At 36.8% G+C, this 17946-nt stretch overlaps 1 protein-coding gene across 2 annotated transcripts in view; it reads right to left on the bottom strand.

The window, feature by feature from the left end:
• The window catches only part of AGBL4 (AGBL carboxypeptidase 4), a 1508442-nt gene that overhangs the window by 668306 nt on the left and 822190 nt on the right, over positions 1-17946 (bottom strand). For both annotated transcript variants that reach the window (XM_060205929.1, XM_060205928.1), the window contains exon 5: positions 3617-3833. In XM_060205929.1, coding sequence (XP_060061912.1) covers positions 3617-3833 — 217 coding nt within the window. The remainder of the gene's footprint in view (positions 1-3616; positions 3834-17946) is intronic.

Genomic DNA, 17946 nt, shown 5'->3' with positions numbered 1-17946 from the left:
TTCTCTTGGCAGGGGAGGGCTAGAACAAACCAATGTAAAGCATACGACAGAAAACTTTATCCCTCATTTTTCCCTTAGTTAAAAGTGAATATGGGTTTCAGTAAATGGGATAAATATGAAAGTGTCAATAATTGTATCTACTCTTTTCTCCTCCCATATCCTTCATTCAGCAGCCTATAACATGAATGTGATGGTGGAATTCCACACTGCACCATGAGATTGAAAGACATATGTCATTAATGTGAAAGTTGATTTCCTAAGACTTTCAAAGACCAGAAGTATTATAGCAATTACCCTGAATTTTTTTTTGTTGATCTTTTTTTTTATTTAAGAAAGGATTAATTAATTAATTAATTAATTTCTTACTCTGAATTTTTATATCTAACTTTTTAAATGAACAAAATATAAGCTTCTATCTTGTTTAAGTCACTATTGTCTAGAAATGAATTTTGAATATTAGTTATTAGCAACATAATCTATTATCTTTACCAAGTTTTTATCGTGCTTTTAGCTCTCCAGATTATCTCTTAAATATATGCATTTTTATTTATTTAAAAATATATTTTATTTATTTATTGTGTAAAGATAGAGAAAAACCTAGAGAGGTATGGGAGATAGAGTATGGTAGAGAGAAACATATACAGCACTACTTCAATCTTTGTGTAGCTTCCCCCTGCAGGTGGGAACTGGAGGCTTGAACCACGTCCTTACACATTATAACATGTGTGCTCTACCAGTTGTGCCATTTCCAAGTTCCCACATAAGCATTTTTAATAATTATTAATTAATAATACAGACAGAAAATGAGTTTCAGAGCTCCACTCTGGCATATGGAATGCCAGGAATTGAACTTAGCACCTCATGGTAACAAATCTGTGATTTATTACTATACTACCTTCCTCACTTATAGACTAATATTGATTCTACTATTCAATCATACATTCTGCTTGACATAAATCTAAAGATGATGAATAGGACACAGAAATTAAACATATAGGTCTTAAAAAGACAGCATAAGACTTAATTCCAGGAAATTTCCACAACTTAAAACTCACAGCCATTGAATGAATCCATCATCTTTTTAATGCTGTATTATTTATTGAATAGAAGTAGAGAGCAATCAAGCAGGAAGGAGGAGCTAGAAATATCAGAGAAAGAGGACACCTGAACTACTGCTTCACTAAGTGCATCGTCACAAGTGGGGACTGGGCTTGAATCTGGCTCCTTTGACATTTTAACATGTGCTCTCTATAGGTGTGCCACTGCCCAGCCAAAAATGATTATCTTCTAAGTTTGTGTTACAATTAATATGTCTGGCAAACACTGACTGGATAAGTAAAGCAGCTCACGTACTTAATGTGCTTGTTTGTCATGCAAGTTTCAGCCATGTTCTACTTCACAGGAGAAAGTTTTGGTTCTGTATTATCTCATATTCCTCTCTCTTTCTCTCTTGTTAGTTATTAAGCCAGGCCCCCTGCATTGCTTAATGCTGTGGTCTATTTACAAATCATTATTTTTTTAAAAAATATTTATTTCCTTTTGTTGCCCTTGTTGTTTTATTGTTATTCTTGATGCCATCGTTGTTGGATAGGACAGGGAGAAACGGAGAGAGGCAGGGAAGACAGAGAGTGGGAGAGAAAGACACCTGCAGACATGGTTCACCACTTCCCCTGCAAGTGGAGAACTGGGGGCTAAAACCAGGATCCTTATGCTGGTCCTTGTGCTTCGTGCCACATGTGCTTAACCCACTGTGCTACCGCCTGACTCCTATAATCATTGTTTTGTTTGAGACCTGCCCTGCCTGCATGGCATTGGTTTTATTCCCACTGCTTAGATGAAAATGTTGCTACCTTCACACTCTTTTTCGGCTCCGCCCCATCTCCTAGTCATTTCCTTTTTTCCAACCTGCCACTTCAGTCTCAGAAGGTATAAAGGCAGATTCATTTCTGATCAATAAAAGCATTCCATTGAGTTCCTGTTCCTGCTCAGCCATGAGAGTTCCCGGTTCCTCTTCCTCGTTGCTGAGTAAGCAGCAGCCTAGGTTGGCTCCAGTAGAGTTCTCTCCAACCCAGAGAGCACGTGCCCAGGAAGAAACACCCTCAGGCTAGCCCGACACTCTCTATCTCCCTGAAAAAAGTAGACCTGGTGTTGCAATGACTGAAAAAAAAAGACTCAGAATTTCTATAGTCCTATCTTAATCTCATTAATTTCTGTAGTATAATGATCAAATTGGATGTGCCTTTTCTTCGTTGTTTCACTCATTTCTAATTGAAATAGCCAAAATGTTATCCCAGAAAAGAATGGGGTAGGATAAGGTTTATTTATCTTTCTCAGCTCCTGCCATGTGGGGTCTACTCAGTCTCTCCAGATGCTTTTTTCCTAAACAGAAGGATGTTGTCACACTCAATGTGGCTCACTACATTTCACTCTACTATTGGGTTCTAGTAACCATCCCTTCCCTTCACACTCTCTGAGCTGTAACTAGCCCCAGGGAACTGTACTATTCCCTATGGTTTCCCCATACACTTCCCACACCTTGTAAATAGTCCGATTATTAAACCCTGCTCAAATTATCCTAATGTGAGACTGCCATCTGTTTCCTGCTTGCTTGTTGGCTGATACACCATGTGTCCCAATTTTCATATCAAAATATAGAGAAGCCATATATACATAGCACTAATGAGAAATACTGTTAGGAAGAGAGCTAGAGTAGAAGAAAGAAGTTTAACAAATCTTAGTGCATATATATTCAGTTTTATACATTTTTATTATAAGTGGAGACTCACTTCTAGATGGAATCCACAAATCAGCCCCTCAAGTAGAGAATCTTCTGCCAAGTACCTCAGTAGAGATTGTTCAATGTACCTATTTTAAATACATACTACTTGGAAAATGGAATATTAAACCAAACTATCACCTACTATGTTTTACTAGCAACTAAACCATTTCCAATAACAAAGAATAAAATCTACACATGCACTGTGAAGAACAGTTTCAGATCCTGAACTGAACAGGAAAAGAGTGAAGGTGTGATAGACAGACCAATATACCTTTGCACACCCATGTGAAGTCCAAATCCTTGTTATCTGTGAATATGTTATACTTTGTAACAAAAGGCATTTTGCAGGTTAAAGACATTGAGATTGAGTCAGGCAGTAGTGCAGCAGGTTAAATACAGGTGGCACAAAGCAAAAGGACCAGCTTAAGGATCCCGGTTCGAGCCTCCGGCTCCCCACCTGTAGGGGATCACTTCACAGGCGGTGAAGCAGGTCTTCAGGTTTCTGTCTTTCTCTCTCCCTCTCTGTCTTCCCCTCCTCTCTCCATTTCTCTCTGTTCTATCCAACAACAACAATAATAACTACAACAATAAAACAGCAAGGGCAATAAAAGGGAATAAATAAATAAATATTTAAAAAAAGACACTGAGATGGACTATCCAGAAGAATGATCCTGAATTATGTTGCTAAATTGAACATAATCACAAGAGCCTTTAAATGTGGAAGAAGAACACAGGAAATTCAGTGTCAGCACATAGCACCAATCCATTGTTAACATTCTTTAAAAACTCATTACCAAGCTCCTCCCACAAGACTACCATTTTTAGAATAGGCCTTACCACACTCTGACCAAGTTGCTCCCGAAAGAAATAATCCATGTTCCTCTTCTGCAGGCTATCAAGATAGTGCTGGAAGCGAGTGTAAGTATACGGATAGCAGTAAGCAAACTGGTAAATATCTTCTTCTCGGTCAAAACAAAATGCAAAAGACATCACATAATTTTTCCTATGGTCTGGGCAGCGGTAGTAATAAACATTTTTAGGTGGTAGCCTTTGCCTGAAAAATAAAGAAAAAGATATTTGGGAATTATCAGATAGTTAGTCAAGTTTCAGGATAACAAGCAAGGATGCAGAGGTCACATAGGCTCCTTAGCTGAATATGGGTGCCAGATCACATCAAATTGATGGGGCTTACAGTCAACAATATTTATACACCTACCCCATATTTGGGAGCTACTCTCTTCCCTGATCCAGCTTTCTTGTCCTTTTTACAGCCATAACATCATCTCTCCAGACAATAACTTGGGTCCACCTGCATATCAGATGTCAGACTCAGAAAAAAAAAAAAAAACTGCTGGGCTAGCCTGAGGGTGTTTCTTCCTGGGCACGTGCTCTCTGGTTGGAGAGAACTCAACCAGAGCCAACTTAGGCTGCTGAGCAGGATAGGAATCAGGAACTAGCATCACAAGAGAGAGACTCTGGGACTCGCAGAGTGGGAACACACAATACCCTGCTGCGTTTATTGATCTGCCTTTAAATATCTTCTGAGACAGAAGTGGTAGGGTGGAAAAAGGAAGTACATAGGATAAGGGGGCAGGGTGTATAAAAGAGGGTGAACCAATGGAGATTAAACCAATGGGGATTAAACCAATGCCCTGCAGGCAGGGTGGGTCTCAAACAAAACAATTATTATGTAAATAGACCACAACATTAAGCAATGCAGGGGAACCTGGTGTGATGACACTGTTAAAAACAGAAGCAGAATTAGCCAAAGGAGAAATGATGACCAACACAAAACAAACAAACAAACAAACAAAAAATCCACACTAGTATAGTCATGAGTCCTTTGGAATATAACTAAAACAGGCCTACTAACTATCTACAAAATGGAGACCCCCAAATTTTCATCTGCTCTATTCAGCCTTTAGGTTCATGATTAGTCAGCAATTTGTTTGGCTTTATATGTTAACTCTTTTTTCAGCCAGCAGGTTCCAGATGCTAAGATCATGCCAACTGGCCTTTCCTGTGCAGAGGACCCCACCAGTGTGTCCTGGAGCCCCACTTCCCCAGAGCCCCACCCCACTAAGAAAATAAAGAGACAGGCTGGGAATATGGATCAACCTGTCAACACCCATGGTCAATGGGGAAGCAATTACAGAAGCCAGACCTTCTACCTTCTGCATCCCTCAATGACCTTGGGTCCATACTCCCTGGGGGTTAAAGAATAGGAAAACTATCAGGGGAGTGGATGGAATACAGAGTTCTGGTGGTGGGAATTGTGTGGAGTTGTACCCCTCTTATCCCATGTTTTTTATCAGTGTTTCCTTTTTATAAATAAAAATTTAAAAAATTAGATAAAACGAAGACAACAAAAATAAATGCCTGTGGGAAAATCTATAATTTAGATAGTAGCAGAAGACAACAATGTATCCACTCAAAAAGAGACTGAAATCTGGCAATAATTTTCTAATATCCTAGTCCTATTCTCTATCAACTGTTTGGACAATACAAAGGCAAACAAGTTCTACTCCTTTACTTTTATTTTGAGCACCTACTATATGTCCAGGAGTTGTGCCATGTTCTTTTTTTTTTTTTAAAAAAAAACTTTTCAAAATGATCTGTATTTATTGGATGGAGACAGCCAGAAATTCAGAGTAGGGGAGATAGAGAGGAAGAGAGAAAGAGAGACACCTGCAGTACTGCTTCACCACGTGCAAAGCTTTCTCTTTGCAGTTGAGGACTGGGGTCCCAAACCCAGGTCCTTGAGCACTGTAACATGTGTGCCCAACCAGGTGCACTCCCACCCAGCCCTGGGTTCTTTTTTTTGACCAGAACAATGATCAGCTCTGGCATACAGTGGTGCAAGGTATTGAACCTGGACTTTGGAGCCTCAGGTGAGAGCTTTTGCATAACCATTATGCTAGAAAAGATGATTAACCAAAGAGTTTGAGTTTAAGAAGATAAAGTGATAAGGTTTGAACACACAAGGGAGCAGTGGACAAAGATTAGAGAGCAGGCAGATCAGTGCAGAGATGAGGATAAAGAGAGAATGGATGGCCTACATTTGTGTGACTGGATATGCATGAATGTGAGGCTTGTGCAATAAGCTATGTCTAAAGATTCTAGATTCATATTCAGGAAGAGTAAGAGTGAAAGTGACCTTGAGATTTCCAACCAATGTTCTGTAATCTTTGTTCCAGTGCCTAACTGAAAGTTCTGGGTCTCCTAGAGCACAAGGTGAGCAGGTGATTCCTATAGTTATATACCCCTAAGATTATGATGCTGATGTCTTCAGCTCTCCATTTACTAGTATATCCTGATCAAAGTCCATGCTTTAAAATTCAGTCACTTTAGTTGCATCACATTCCAGCCAACTTTAGCAACTTGACTCTAAGAGCCTGCAGTCTCTATACAATTTGATTATGTGCTATCAGAAGAATTCATCTAATGCCTGCAGCTGTTCCAGTTCCTCTTCTGGGTGGGTTGGTTACCTAACCTGATTTGCAGATGAGTAAAGGTAATGGACCCTGTGGTAATTGTTCAAGGAAGCTGAAACTCTGTTCAGGGATTAGATTTTCCAGACTCTGCTAAGGATACAAACAAAAATTCCATTTGAGAAGGGTTCAACAGGACAATTTCATGAGGTTCTTCAAGTAATGCAAAGAATTAAAGCAAAAATGGGGCTAGGATTATGTATGTTGCTCTTGGAACACATCTGTTTTTTCTCTTATTTAGCTTACTATATTCTCACTGGGTCTTAGCCACTGTGTTAAATATTTCAGATATATTATTATTAAATTCTCATAATGACCCTATGTTAAGATTATCAGAACTGGGATGTGTGCTTCCAGCATGTAAGAGACTTAAATGCTGATAGAGTTCTTGGAACAAACCATCATCCTTGACCTTTCCTGACTGAAAAACATGTGAAGAAGACATTCACATCCTTAGATTAAATACCCATGTGTGAGCACACAATCATACACATTGGGTACATACTCAACACATTTACAATCATACCATATATACTTCCCTATTACAATCTCTGTTCTTTAATCAGTTTGAATTTATGCTCCCCCGTCTACCATTTGATTAATCTTTCTTTGAGGACAGGGACCATATGTCATTCACTCTGTTTTTGTAGGATTCAGAGCCTTACATAGAGGAGGTGCTAAAAATGCTTATGGAGCAAGTAAATGCATATACTTGTGACTGAACTTCAATGATTAACAGGTCAGAGGAAGTAATTTTATCCATGCCAATACACCTATATTATACTCTCTTCATGTGATACTGAGTTGTGTACTGAATACATTACATTATTTAAAAACTTCATACCTTTCTAAATGTTCTGGCTATGTTTGCCTTTCCTATATTTTTCTACATTATGTATCTAAGTATAAATAGAAAAGTAAGGTCTAAACTAGATGGTATTTATTCTTTAAAGTCTTTTTCGGCACTCAAGAAAACTAATTGCTCTAAATTACTACCTGTAGATACAATTTCTGATTTGTATTAAAATTTATCGCACATAGCACAGAATTTAATCTTAAAGATTCCAAAGCATGTTTGTTGACTGAACCCATAAGTGAATGTATGCCTTAATGAATGAATGATTCCTTCCTCTTTGCTATCTTCTCTCTCTCTTCTTTCCAAACTATCAATCAAGTATCTGCTGCATTATTTGGAGGATGTTAAAACAGAGAGGATGATAAGCCCAGAACCTATTAGAAAGCACAAGGCTCACTAGTGGCATTCTCTAACTTTCCTTACACATTTTAACTTTTCACTAATAAAACAGAAAATATGAATATATAGATATGAGTTCCTAACCTTGACAATAGACAAAGTATTTTTGTTTAAAATTAATAGAAAGGAAATAGAAAGAAATAAATTTTATCAGGTCTTAAAAGAGACATACAAAAGTCACTCAGAGGGGGCCAGGTGGTGGTACACCTGTTTAAGTGAACACAGTACTAAACACAAGGACCCGGGCAAGGATCCAGATTCAAATCTCTCCTCCATAAATAGTGCTGGCACCAAGCCCCAGCGATAAGTTTGAAGAGTTAAAAAAAAAAAAAAGTCACTCATATCCAAAAGGAGTAAAACTTAAGCACCACCTGAAGGTCAAGAATATACTAACTGTTCTATGTACATCGTAGTTTTACCAATTAAAGCATTCTTTGTACCATACCAAGTGGTAGGTGAACATTTGAAATTTCAGAAAAATAGCTTTTTGGTTCCCCTACTTTGACCAATGGCAAAACACAAAGAGGTATTCAGTTTCACAGACATATTTGAAGTGTGAGTGAAGTTTCATTCTTCTTCCATTTCTGAAGGTAGTAGACCCCTGGTTTTTGATTCATGCCAACACACAGTGTATGTTTATCTAGAGCAATCCAGGCCATAACCTGACCTGAGCCAGCTTTACACCTTCCTTTTCCTTTCTGCAATCAGGTATTTTCTGTCACCTAACAGCAGTGCTCACATTGTAAATCCACTCTCTCTAGGCAAGCAGGATCCACTTCTAATTCTAACCCTATCTTCCCCAAAAAATTATAATAGAATTCCTGTCACCAGCATATCTTTCCACTCACTTTGCCACAGCTTATCTCTTGGTGAGTCACAAGGAGGGGGAGAAAGAGAGTGAGGGTGTGCTCAGATACAGGCAACACATTTTTATTCTCTGTGTCTAATCTTATTACCATCTTTTCAGGGGTTGATGGGCACTAGCTGTGGGAGGAGAGAGACAGTGCTACATACTGTCAGCCAAGTTTTTGATAACAAAAAGACAGTGCTCAATTCTTGAATTAACCTTTTTGTCCTACACACTCTATTGTTTATTTTTCAGAGTTTATTTTCTATGTAGTTTTTTTTTTTCTGTGCCTTCTGGAGAAGGACACCCACACACACTGTGGTAGCAGCTGCCTCTATTAATTCCAAGTCACTAAAAAATTAAAATTAAACTCAATTACTTTGGCTGGTTAAGAGCTAAAGAAGAGCTGAGACTGAGTATTCCCTCTAGTCATGGGCAGCAACAGTAATCCTACCTACTCATAGTAAAATACTAAAGCAGCTTGAAACTCTGGGGACAGGCTCCCCATGCAAATAGAGGCTCCTGTAAATCCTGTGTTTTCTTCATCAAGATTGATAGGAGGGTTTAACAAGAAGAGGAGACTGGACAAGAAACTAGGAGTTGGTTTCTAGTCCACACTGTAGTCCCTAGGAACAGTTTGGTTTTTCTCCCTCTTTGTGCCTGTGTATGAGATGTGGTTTCTAAAGTGAGTATGGGGGCTGGAGAAAGAGTTCACCTAATAGTATGTGTTCAAGTTCAAACTCCAGCTTCACATGGGAGCACCAAAATGCCACGGGAAGCATCAGGGCTGTTGGAGTAATGCTGTAGTCATTCAAAAAGCATTGTCCATTCTGGTAGTTGCTTACTGGCCTGTATAGCAACCCATCAGAAGCATGGTAATCATTAGGAAAGACTGTATAAATATGCAATTAAGTGTATTCAGTTGTCTGGCTTTCTGTTTTTTTCATTTAAAAAAAATTGAGGGGGGAATTTTGTCAATATTTTCTGATCCACAGAAGTGGATGTACCCATTGGATGATCATATCAAAACCAAAAGATACAAATCTTCTAAAGAAACAGCAGGATCTAATGGGTTGAGGGGTTAGCATAATTGTTATGCAAAGAGACTCTCATGCCTGAGGCTCCAATGCCCCAGCTTCAATCCCCTGCAACACCATAAATCAGAGATGAGCAATGTTCTGGTTAAGGAAAAAAAAAGGGGGGGGGGGCAAGGAGTATAGTCATTAAATCTAAATGAAGTCACACTTTTAGAGTGATGTGTAGCATGGCTTGTAATTTAGAGTACATGAGTGTTCTAAAATACTTTTATTTTATTTTTTATTCTAAGTCTTAGTATATATAAAGAAGGAACAGGTAACGCCTTTTCTCTAGTAACAGGAAAATTAAAACCATAATCACTTAAAACTAGTGAAAGTCATAATCACATACAAATTAGTTTCTATTTTCTACCATCTAGACAGGAATCTTCACTTTCAAAATTCACGCAAATTAAGTATACTGTTTAAATTTTATAAAACATTCTCAACCATACATACAACTCAAGAAGATAAAGTACACATATTTTCTTTAGCCCTTAATTCACATTTTAAAACTTTAAGAAGCTGTTTTCTTAATCCATATTGATTTTGTCTTTTTTTAAAAAATTATTATTGTTAATGGCATCTCAACTTTGTGAACAAGATTTTAATCTGAGAATAAAATTCTGGTTATTTTGTTCAAAATTAGTTGAAAATTGTTACTAAAATACTCAAAATAAAATATTAAGATATTTCAGTTTGTAAAACTTTTATTAAATTGTAATTATTGGAAAAATGCTTGCAAAAAAGAAGACACAACATTATTTCTAGAAAATAAACAATAAACCATACAAATTAAATAATGAAAACACAACTGAATATACAATGTGATTATTTTGTTATTGTTGCTGGTATACACCACTAAGATCCAACTTTTTTTTTAACTTTTAGATAGAAAGAGAGAAAGAGGGAGAGAGGGATAGATATCATAGCACCAATGCTTCCCTTAGTTCACTGAGATATAGGTATGACTGGGTTAACACCTGGCAAACAATCACTCTCCAGGTGAGCTATATTACCAGACTACTGCTTTTATTTTAATGGAAAACTATACATTGTATCAGAGTGGAATCAAACTGAGAAGGCATACAATTTTGAACAGTCTACATTTAATGAAGATTTTAAAATATCAAGAAACATTTTATTTGACAAATGTATTAAAAAATCATGTATTCAAGAAAAATTCTCTAGATGGAGTAAACAAGCTAGTAACTATGAAACTATTTGGAATGAAATATTTATTTACTTCAAAACTAGAATGCTTATAACTGACAACATCTGCTTTTAGAACAGTTTGCTCTAAGAGTGTCAGGTACATGAGTACCTATAGAAATAATACCTTTTATTTAAGTATAGTATGATTTAAATAGAAAAATCAGCTGAATGTGTCAAAACTTCAAACTTATTTACCATAAAACAAAGTTTGAAGAATACTGAAGTCAATGACAGAAAGAGCTAAAACAGAGAAATATATTATAAAAACATGTTTTATGAAAGTACCAGTGCATAGTAATAGATATCATGATCTCTAACAGATTGATTTAAGCATGTAAATATATTCCTCCCAAACTGCACTGTCACTAGAAAACAAATTATAAGTATTGCCTTCTCTAATATGAATCATACACATGTATTTTATTTTATAATAAATTCTGATTTTAAATAATTGATTTGTAAATCCAATGTATGTGAATATTTCCCAAAATGCACACCTTTTTTTTCCCTCCAGGGCTATCACTTGGGCTAGGAGCCGGCACTACGAATTCACTGCTCCTGAGCCCATTTTTTCCATTTTATTTGACAGGACAGAGAAGAATTGAGAAAGGAAGGGAATATAGAGAGGGACAGATAGGGGGTTGCGGTGGCACAGCAGGCTAAGCACAAATGGAACAAAGTGCAAGGAACAGTGGCGTAAGGATCCTGGTTTGAGCCCCCAGCTCCCCACCTGCAGGGGAGTCACTTCACAGGCGGTGAAGCAGGTCTACAGGTGTCTATCTTTCTCTCCCCCTCCTCTCTCCATTTCTCTCTGTCCTATCCAACAACAATGACATCAATAATGACAACAATAGTAATAACCACAACAATAAAAAACAAGGGCAACAAAAAGGAATAAATAAACATAAAAAAAGAGAAAGGGACAGAGAAAGACAGACACCTGCAGATCTGCTTCACTGCCTGTGAAGCCGTTCCCCCTACAGGTGGGGAGCTGGGGGCTCAAACCCGTGTCCTTTGCGTGGGTCCTTGTGCTTACTCCTACCTGCATTTAACCAGGTGTGCCACTGCCAGGTCCCCAATACACAACATTTTATCTCTAAGTTGTCTCAAATTCAAATTAATTTAAATGGATCTTTTCCCTAATCCCCCTCATGTCCTTCTCTTAACTCAAAGGTTCACCATCTTCATCCATTCAATTAAACAAGTCAGTAATCTCAGTGTCAACCGTATTTTCTTCCTTCATAGATTACATTCAATAAATATTTTATTACCTAGCAGTATCCTATGATGACACTCTTCCAGTTTTGGGGAAGCAAAAACAATAAAAAGCAATTTACATATTTTCATATGACTAAAGTCTGATGAGCAGAAGATAAACAAATGATTATATTATGTAGTGTAATAAATAAAATTAATAAGGTAGGAAACAATAATGCTGGTACCAAGACTGGGTTAACAGTTAAGATAGGAGACTGCCATAAGAAAACATGAGGTGAGGCATAGAACACTGGAAACAAATTACTCTCAGTTCTCTGGTACAAAATAAAATCCACATACCAAGTAGATGTCCTCAGAATAAGCGGAAAGAAGAATAAAATTACTTAGCAGAAATTTGGCTTCTACTTGAACATCATGAAGACCTAGTGGCTAATCCAAATCTGGTATATAATACTCACTAATAATTTTGTTTCTATTTTTGTTTTTAATGTGACACTGATAAATGAAGCCAGACAAAGATTTATGTGCTATAAAGCCAGAGCCTCATGCATGTGTGATACCACAGCTGAGCGACCTCCAAAGGTCTTTTCTCCATTCTTTATTATTTCATGGAGTAAAAAAAAAACACACACACCCACACACACACACACACACACACAGAGAGAGAGAGAGAGAAAGAGAGAGAGAATGTCATCGTACTACTTCACAGTCCACAGAGCTCCCCTGGTGCAATCTATGGTGCTATCATGTTATCCCAGAATTTTGTGCATTGTAAAGCATACTCCTCCAGGTGAGATATATCCATGTCCAAAACTGGTTTTTAATGAATGAAACAGTGAATAAATCAGGGAGTAGCAAAAGATGAAGTTGAAGGTGTTGGAGAGATAGCTCACTAGACAGGGTGTGCACCTTCCTGTGTATATGGCCCAGATTCATGTCACAGGATCACATTGGAGGTGCTATGGCATCAGGGGAATTTCTAGTGCTGGTATGTTTCTGTTTGTCTATCTCAATGAATGAATGAATGAATGAATGAATGAATGAATGAATGAATAAAAAAGGACCCTGGAGTGGTGAAATTATATGTGTTTCGACTCCTGACTCTAAAATAAATGAGGTGAGTAAAAGGATGATAGAGCTAGATGATATAGTGTCTTGTGCTTTGTATGCCATGTTATATAGACTAACTCTAAACAAATGGAAGACTCTCTAATAGATGGTAAGTGTAAAGGTAAAGGGATTATTTTTAAACATGCTATTTCCCTTAAAGAGTAAATGGTTAAAATGATTAGTAGGAGTCAATTCTGACATTTTGTTCTTCATTACATGAAAGACAGTCCATGAATCAGTTTCTTAGTGCCCATCATGTGCCTATGAATGGCACTGATTCCTTTCTATTCCACTGATCTTCACAGTTAAAATTTATGTGAATGAGCTTTCATACTTCAGTGGACTTATTAATCTTAAAAGCTTTGAATTCATGTATTTCATAACCTCTCACTTTTCAGGGTTATTACGTTAATTAAAATATTAAAATGGACTCAATAAAGAGCTTTCAGTAATTGAAGTGAAAAGTCATCTACCAACTTCCTAAAATTTGGGGAACCAGAAGACTAAGAAATGAGAAACTTTAAAAATTTTCTTCCTATATTAAATGTTCTTTGAAAACTTCTTTATAGTCTATAGGGGAATTCTTTGAACTCTATACGAACTCAACTACACACTCACATTGAGAAAAGGGAGTCTAGGTATGCCATTTGGTTCTTTAAAGTGCAGTTTAGTTTCTCTGAAAGTGTTTTCTTCAAAACATAGTTAACATAGCTTTATGATTTTGCAAAAGTCAAAAGAAGAATTTAACTGACATCAAACATCAAAGAGGTATTGGGCATTATCTGAGAAACCCTTTTGTTATATAATGAATCAAGAGAGATGATTGACTGGATCAAATCCATGCTGGGGTCTAGAGGCAGAGCTGAAAACATCTCATCTACTCATATTTGTTATGTTAATTCATCAAATAATTATTTACTAAGCACATTTCTTGATGCAGAATATGAATATATGTACAAAAACCAATGTGTTTATTTATTGAATCATGGCCTGGCACATGCATGATTTCACTGTTCTGTACCACTTTTTTTTTATTTAGACAGAGAAAGATTGAGGGTTAGAGTCAAAAAGATGAAAAGCAACCATAGCACTGAAACTTCCTCCACCACCACAGCACCTACCATGTGGTGCCAGAACTTGAACTTTGGTCCTGCACATGACAATGCAGGCAATCTACCTGGTTAGCTATCTCTCTGAGTTCAAAGATCTTATTCTACACACACACACACACACACACACACACACACACACACACACACACACACACACACGGTAGCACAGCAGGTTAAGCTCACATGGCGCAAAGCACAAGGATTCCTGTTGGAGCCACAGGCTCCCCACCTGCAGGGGAGTGGCTTCAAAGGTGGTGAAGCAGGTCTGTAAGTGTCTATCTTTCTCTCCCCCTCTCTGTCTTCCCCTCCTCTCTCCATTTCTCTCTGTCCTATCTAACAATGATGAAATCAATAACAATAATAATAACTACAACAACAATGAAAAAACAAGAGCAACAAAAGGGAAAATAAATATTAAAAAATTTTAAAAAGAAAAAGATAGCATAAAGGAATAGAAAGTAATAGTGATGAAAGTGTTATGTTTTTATTTTTTTATATACAGAACTGTCAAAGAAAGTCTGATGAAGTGACATCTAAAAACTGAAAGATTAAATCCATTAGATTTATGGAGGAAGAGTACTAAATGCCGTGAATAGTAAATGCCAGTAACAAATAATATCTCCTGCTTATCCCACCCCTCTATGATAAAGCACTTACTAGGTGCCAATAATTTCACTAGCACTTCTATATGCAAGAAGACTTAGAGTATTTATTTATGAGAGTGTAGATTTTAGAAATAAACATCTGGTTATAATTGCATCTTTTACCTATAATTTTCTGATTTTTTAAAATCACAATGATATTATTTCTCTGGAAAATTTGGTCAATATATCTAAAAAGAAAAGGTAGGTTTGGGACAGGTGGTGGCACACACATTACAGTGCAGAAGGACTAGGGTTCAAATTCCTGGTCCCCACCTGCAGGGGGAAAGCTTCATCATGAGTAAGGTGAAGCAGGAATGCAGGTGTCTCTCTGTGTCTTCCACTTTCTATCTTCTCCTCCCTTCTCAATATCTCTCTGTTTCGATCCAATAACAAATAAATAAATAAATAAGTAAATAAATTCAAAATAGAATATTAAAAATCAGAAAAGGTAGATTAAATTCCTGGCACGTACATACTGGTTCTCTAAAGTTGGAAATTATCAATATTCTCCATTTTTATTCATTTAAATGAAGTTCTTATTGTAGTTGTAGCAGGCATTAGTAAATTTTAGTGACTCTGCATCAATTTCCTCTTTCTAACAAACAAGCTTTTCTAACTTCTTTATCATAAGGTATAATTTCCTTGAGTTTCAAGGAAAAACCTTGCTATCCTATACCAAAACACATATCACTTCATGGCACCTGTAAAAGATGACATCCATGCAGTGAATTTATCTTGAACAGAAAGAACAAATGAAAGATTTAATGTTCCTTTATGTTTTGATGTAGACTCTTCCACTCAATAACCACTTTTGTGTATTTCTCTCTCTTAAGGTAAAGTTTTTGTTTCTTTCTCATTCTCAAGTCCATTACTCTGCTATCAATTACTGATATTGCAAGTCTCCAATGAGTTGAACATGCATTTTCTTTTGCCTAAGTTAAACATAATAGATTTCTATTCTTAGTAACCATAGAAACTGTATCTTACATATGTATGTATAAATAATATAACTGGAGACAATGAAAACAATAGCAACGTAAGTCATATTTGCCTTCCAGTGAACTAGAATTATGGTGTTGAACAATAATGTTGATAAAAATTTTTGAATTATATGTATGGCTTTTGCCAGCTCATTTATCTCTCTTGAAAAATATTCCTTCAGCTAAAAAGCAAGGCAACTAAATAAAAAAAGATTGAACTAACTGATCCTCAAAAGGTTTTCAGAATTGACATTATAAGATTCTAGAGTAAGTGATTATTATTCTAATAATTTCACTATAACATTTTTAGAATTTTATAATATCTCATCGATTCTTTAACTAAAGGGTAGGCAAGAAAAAATTAAGATCATACAAATCATATTTTATAGTAGCTGCTTATTTTACCTATATGTAGGTATATCTGTGTCATTCAACTTTTTCAGTTCAATTTCTCGTAGTGTGTCTACTGAGTTTGTCATTTGTGATTAATCAGCTGATGAAGGTTCCAACTCCAGAAGATAACACCACTACTCTCCTAAATAGTGCATATGCTTATAGGAAAGATGGTTCCGAAAGAGGGTGGCTTCAGACTGAATCTGAGTAATGAGATGGAATTTGGTTTAATTTAAATGGAATAAAAGGTCAGTTAGATAAGGCTATTATATATAACATGGACCAAGGATGAATGTGCATCAGTTGTAGTCAATGTAACTTGGCCATATACCTCAAATACAGGTTTTATATAGTAATTATCGGTGAATGAGTTTGCAGAGGGGCTTGAACCCAGTTGTAGGAAAAGAAGCTTAGGCTAGAAGCTCAGACTGTGGAATAGCATCAGTCAAAGTTAACATACAATGGTATACTAACGTCATAAACCTTTTCCTGTATTGCATCTACTTTCTCTTTCTTGCATAACATGACACAATACAATCTCAGGTATTAATATCATTGTCCACTTAATTGACTTTGGAGAAGTGTTAGAAGAAATGGTAGCATCTTTATCCAGAAAAGGCTATTGGGTAGCAGTCAGATTCTTGGAAAAGTTCTTAACAGCTTCCTTAATCCTTTCCAGGATAGTTCTTAGGAGAATCTCTAGTTAAATCTGTAATTGAGGAAGGTGAATTGAAATCGTGCTACTGTGCAAAATGGATGGGTGTGAAAAGTTGTTGTGGAGGCTGGTTGTTTCTGTATAAAATGGCTGTCAGTCTTAAAGAACAATATTTAAAGGAGTTTTGAAAGATGACAAGTTGCTTCAATAGGAGAAAGAAAAATGAATGGCATGGAATGAAGACAAAAGTGCAGGGATCAAGAGATGACAGAACTGAGGAGAGAAGCCATCATAGAAGATTTATTAGAGAATATGGCTTGCATCAATCCCAGAGGTATAAATAACTTGAAAAGTAAATTTAACCTTAATTCATGTCCTTTTGGCTGAGATCTTATAAAATGTGATATTTCACAAAAATGACTCCTAGTCCACTCCACAGCTTTGAATTTGCTGAAGATGGATCCCCAGCATTCTGAATGTATAGGGAACTGTGTGCATGTTTGTGTGTGGGGGGGGCAGGGGATTAATAAAGGTGCATGAAAGTGGTAACTTTGTTTCTCATACCTTAGTTACTGTCAGAAGCTACACTTCTATTTACTTGAAAATAAATCAAAATTTTGCCATACCAATGTCCATGTCATTGAAGCAGCAAAGCATCAACTGATCAAAAGTGCTCCTGAGTTCCTACAAAATAGATGATCACTTGGACAACACTCTGCTTTGCCATAGCTGTGATTCAGGTTTGAGACTGGGCCCATGCACTGGAGGAAACTTTGGTAGAGCAATCTCTCTCTCTCCTCATCCACTCCCTCCCTCTGCCTCTCCCTCTCCCTCTTTCTCTCTCCCTCCTCTCTCTCTCTCTCTCCTATTTGAAAAGTCAAGCTGGAGCAGTGAATCCCTGAAGATGACCAAAAAAAGTGCTTTTAAATTCTTTATTAACTCGAAAAAAAAGAAAAGAGGCATGTAACCCTGTCTATGGGGTTAGTGTCCCTCCATCTGACAATTTAGTTAATTATCAATTTCCTGATTTACTCAAAGCAGCTCTAGACCAGTGAAAACCTCAAATTTACATCTCAGCATTTTTCTAAGTACTGAGATTTAAAAACAAAAAGGGCAAATTCTTGTCCCTTTGCCTCCGGGAAATCCAATTTTGCAAGAAAAGCAAAGAGAT

The sequence above is a fragment of the Erinaceus europaeus genome, chromosome 13, assembly GCF_950295315.1.
Source record: "Erinaceus europaeus chromosome 13, mEriEur2.1, whole genome shotgun sequence".
NCBI lineage: Eukaryota > Metazoa > Chordata > Mammalia > Eulipotyphla > Erinaceidae > Erinaceus > Erinaceus europaeus.
The sequence above is the reverse complement of the archived record's forward strand: the minus strand, read 5'-3'. Positions and strand labels throughout refer to the sequence as shown.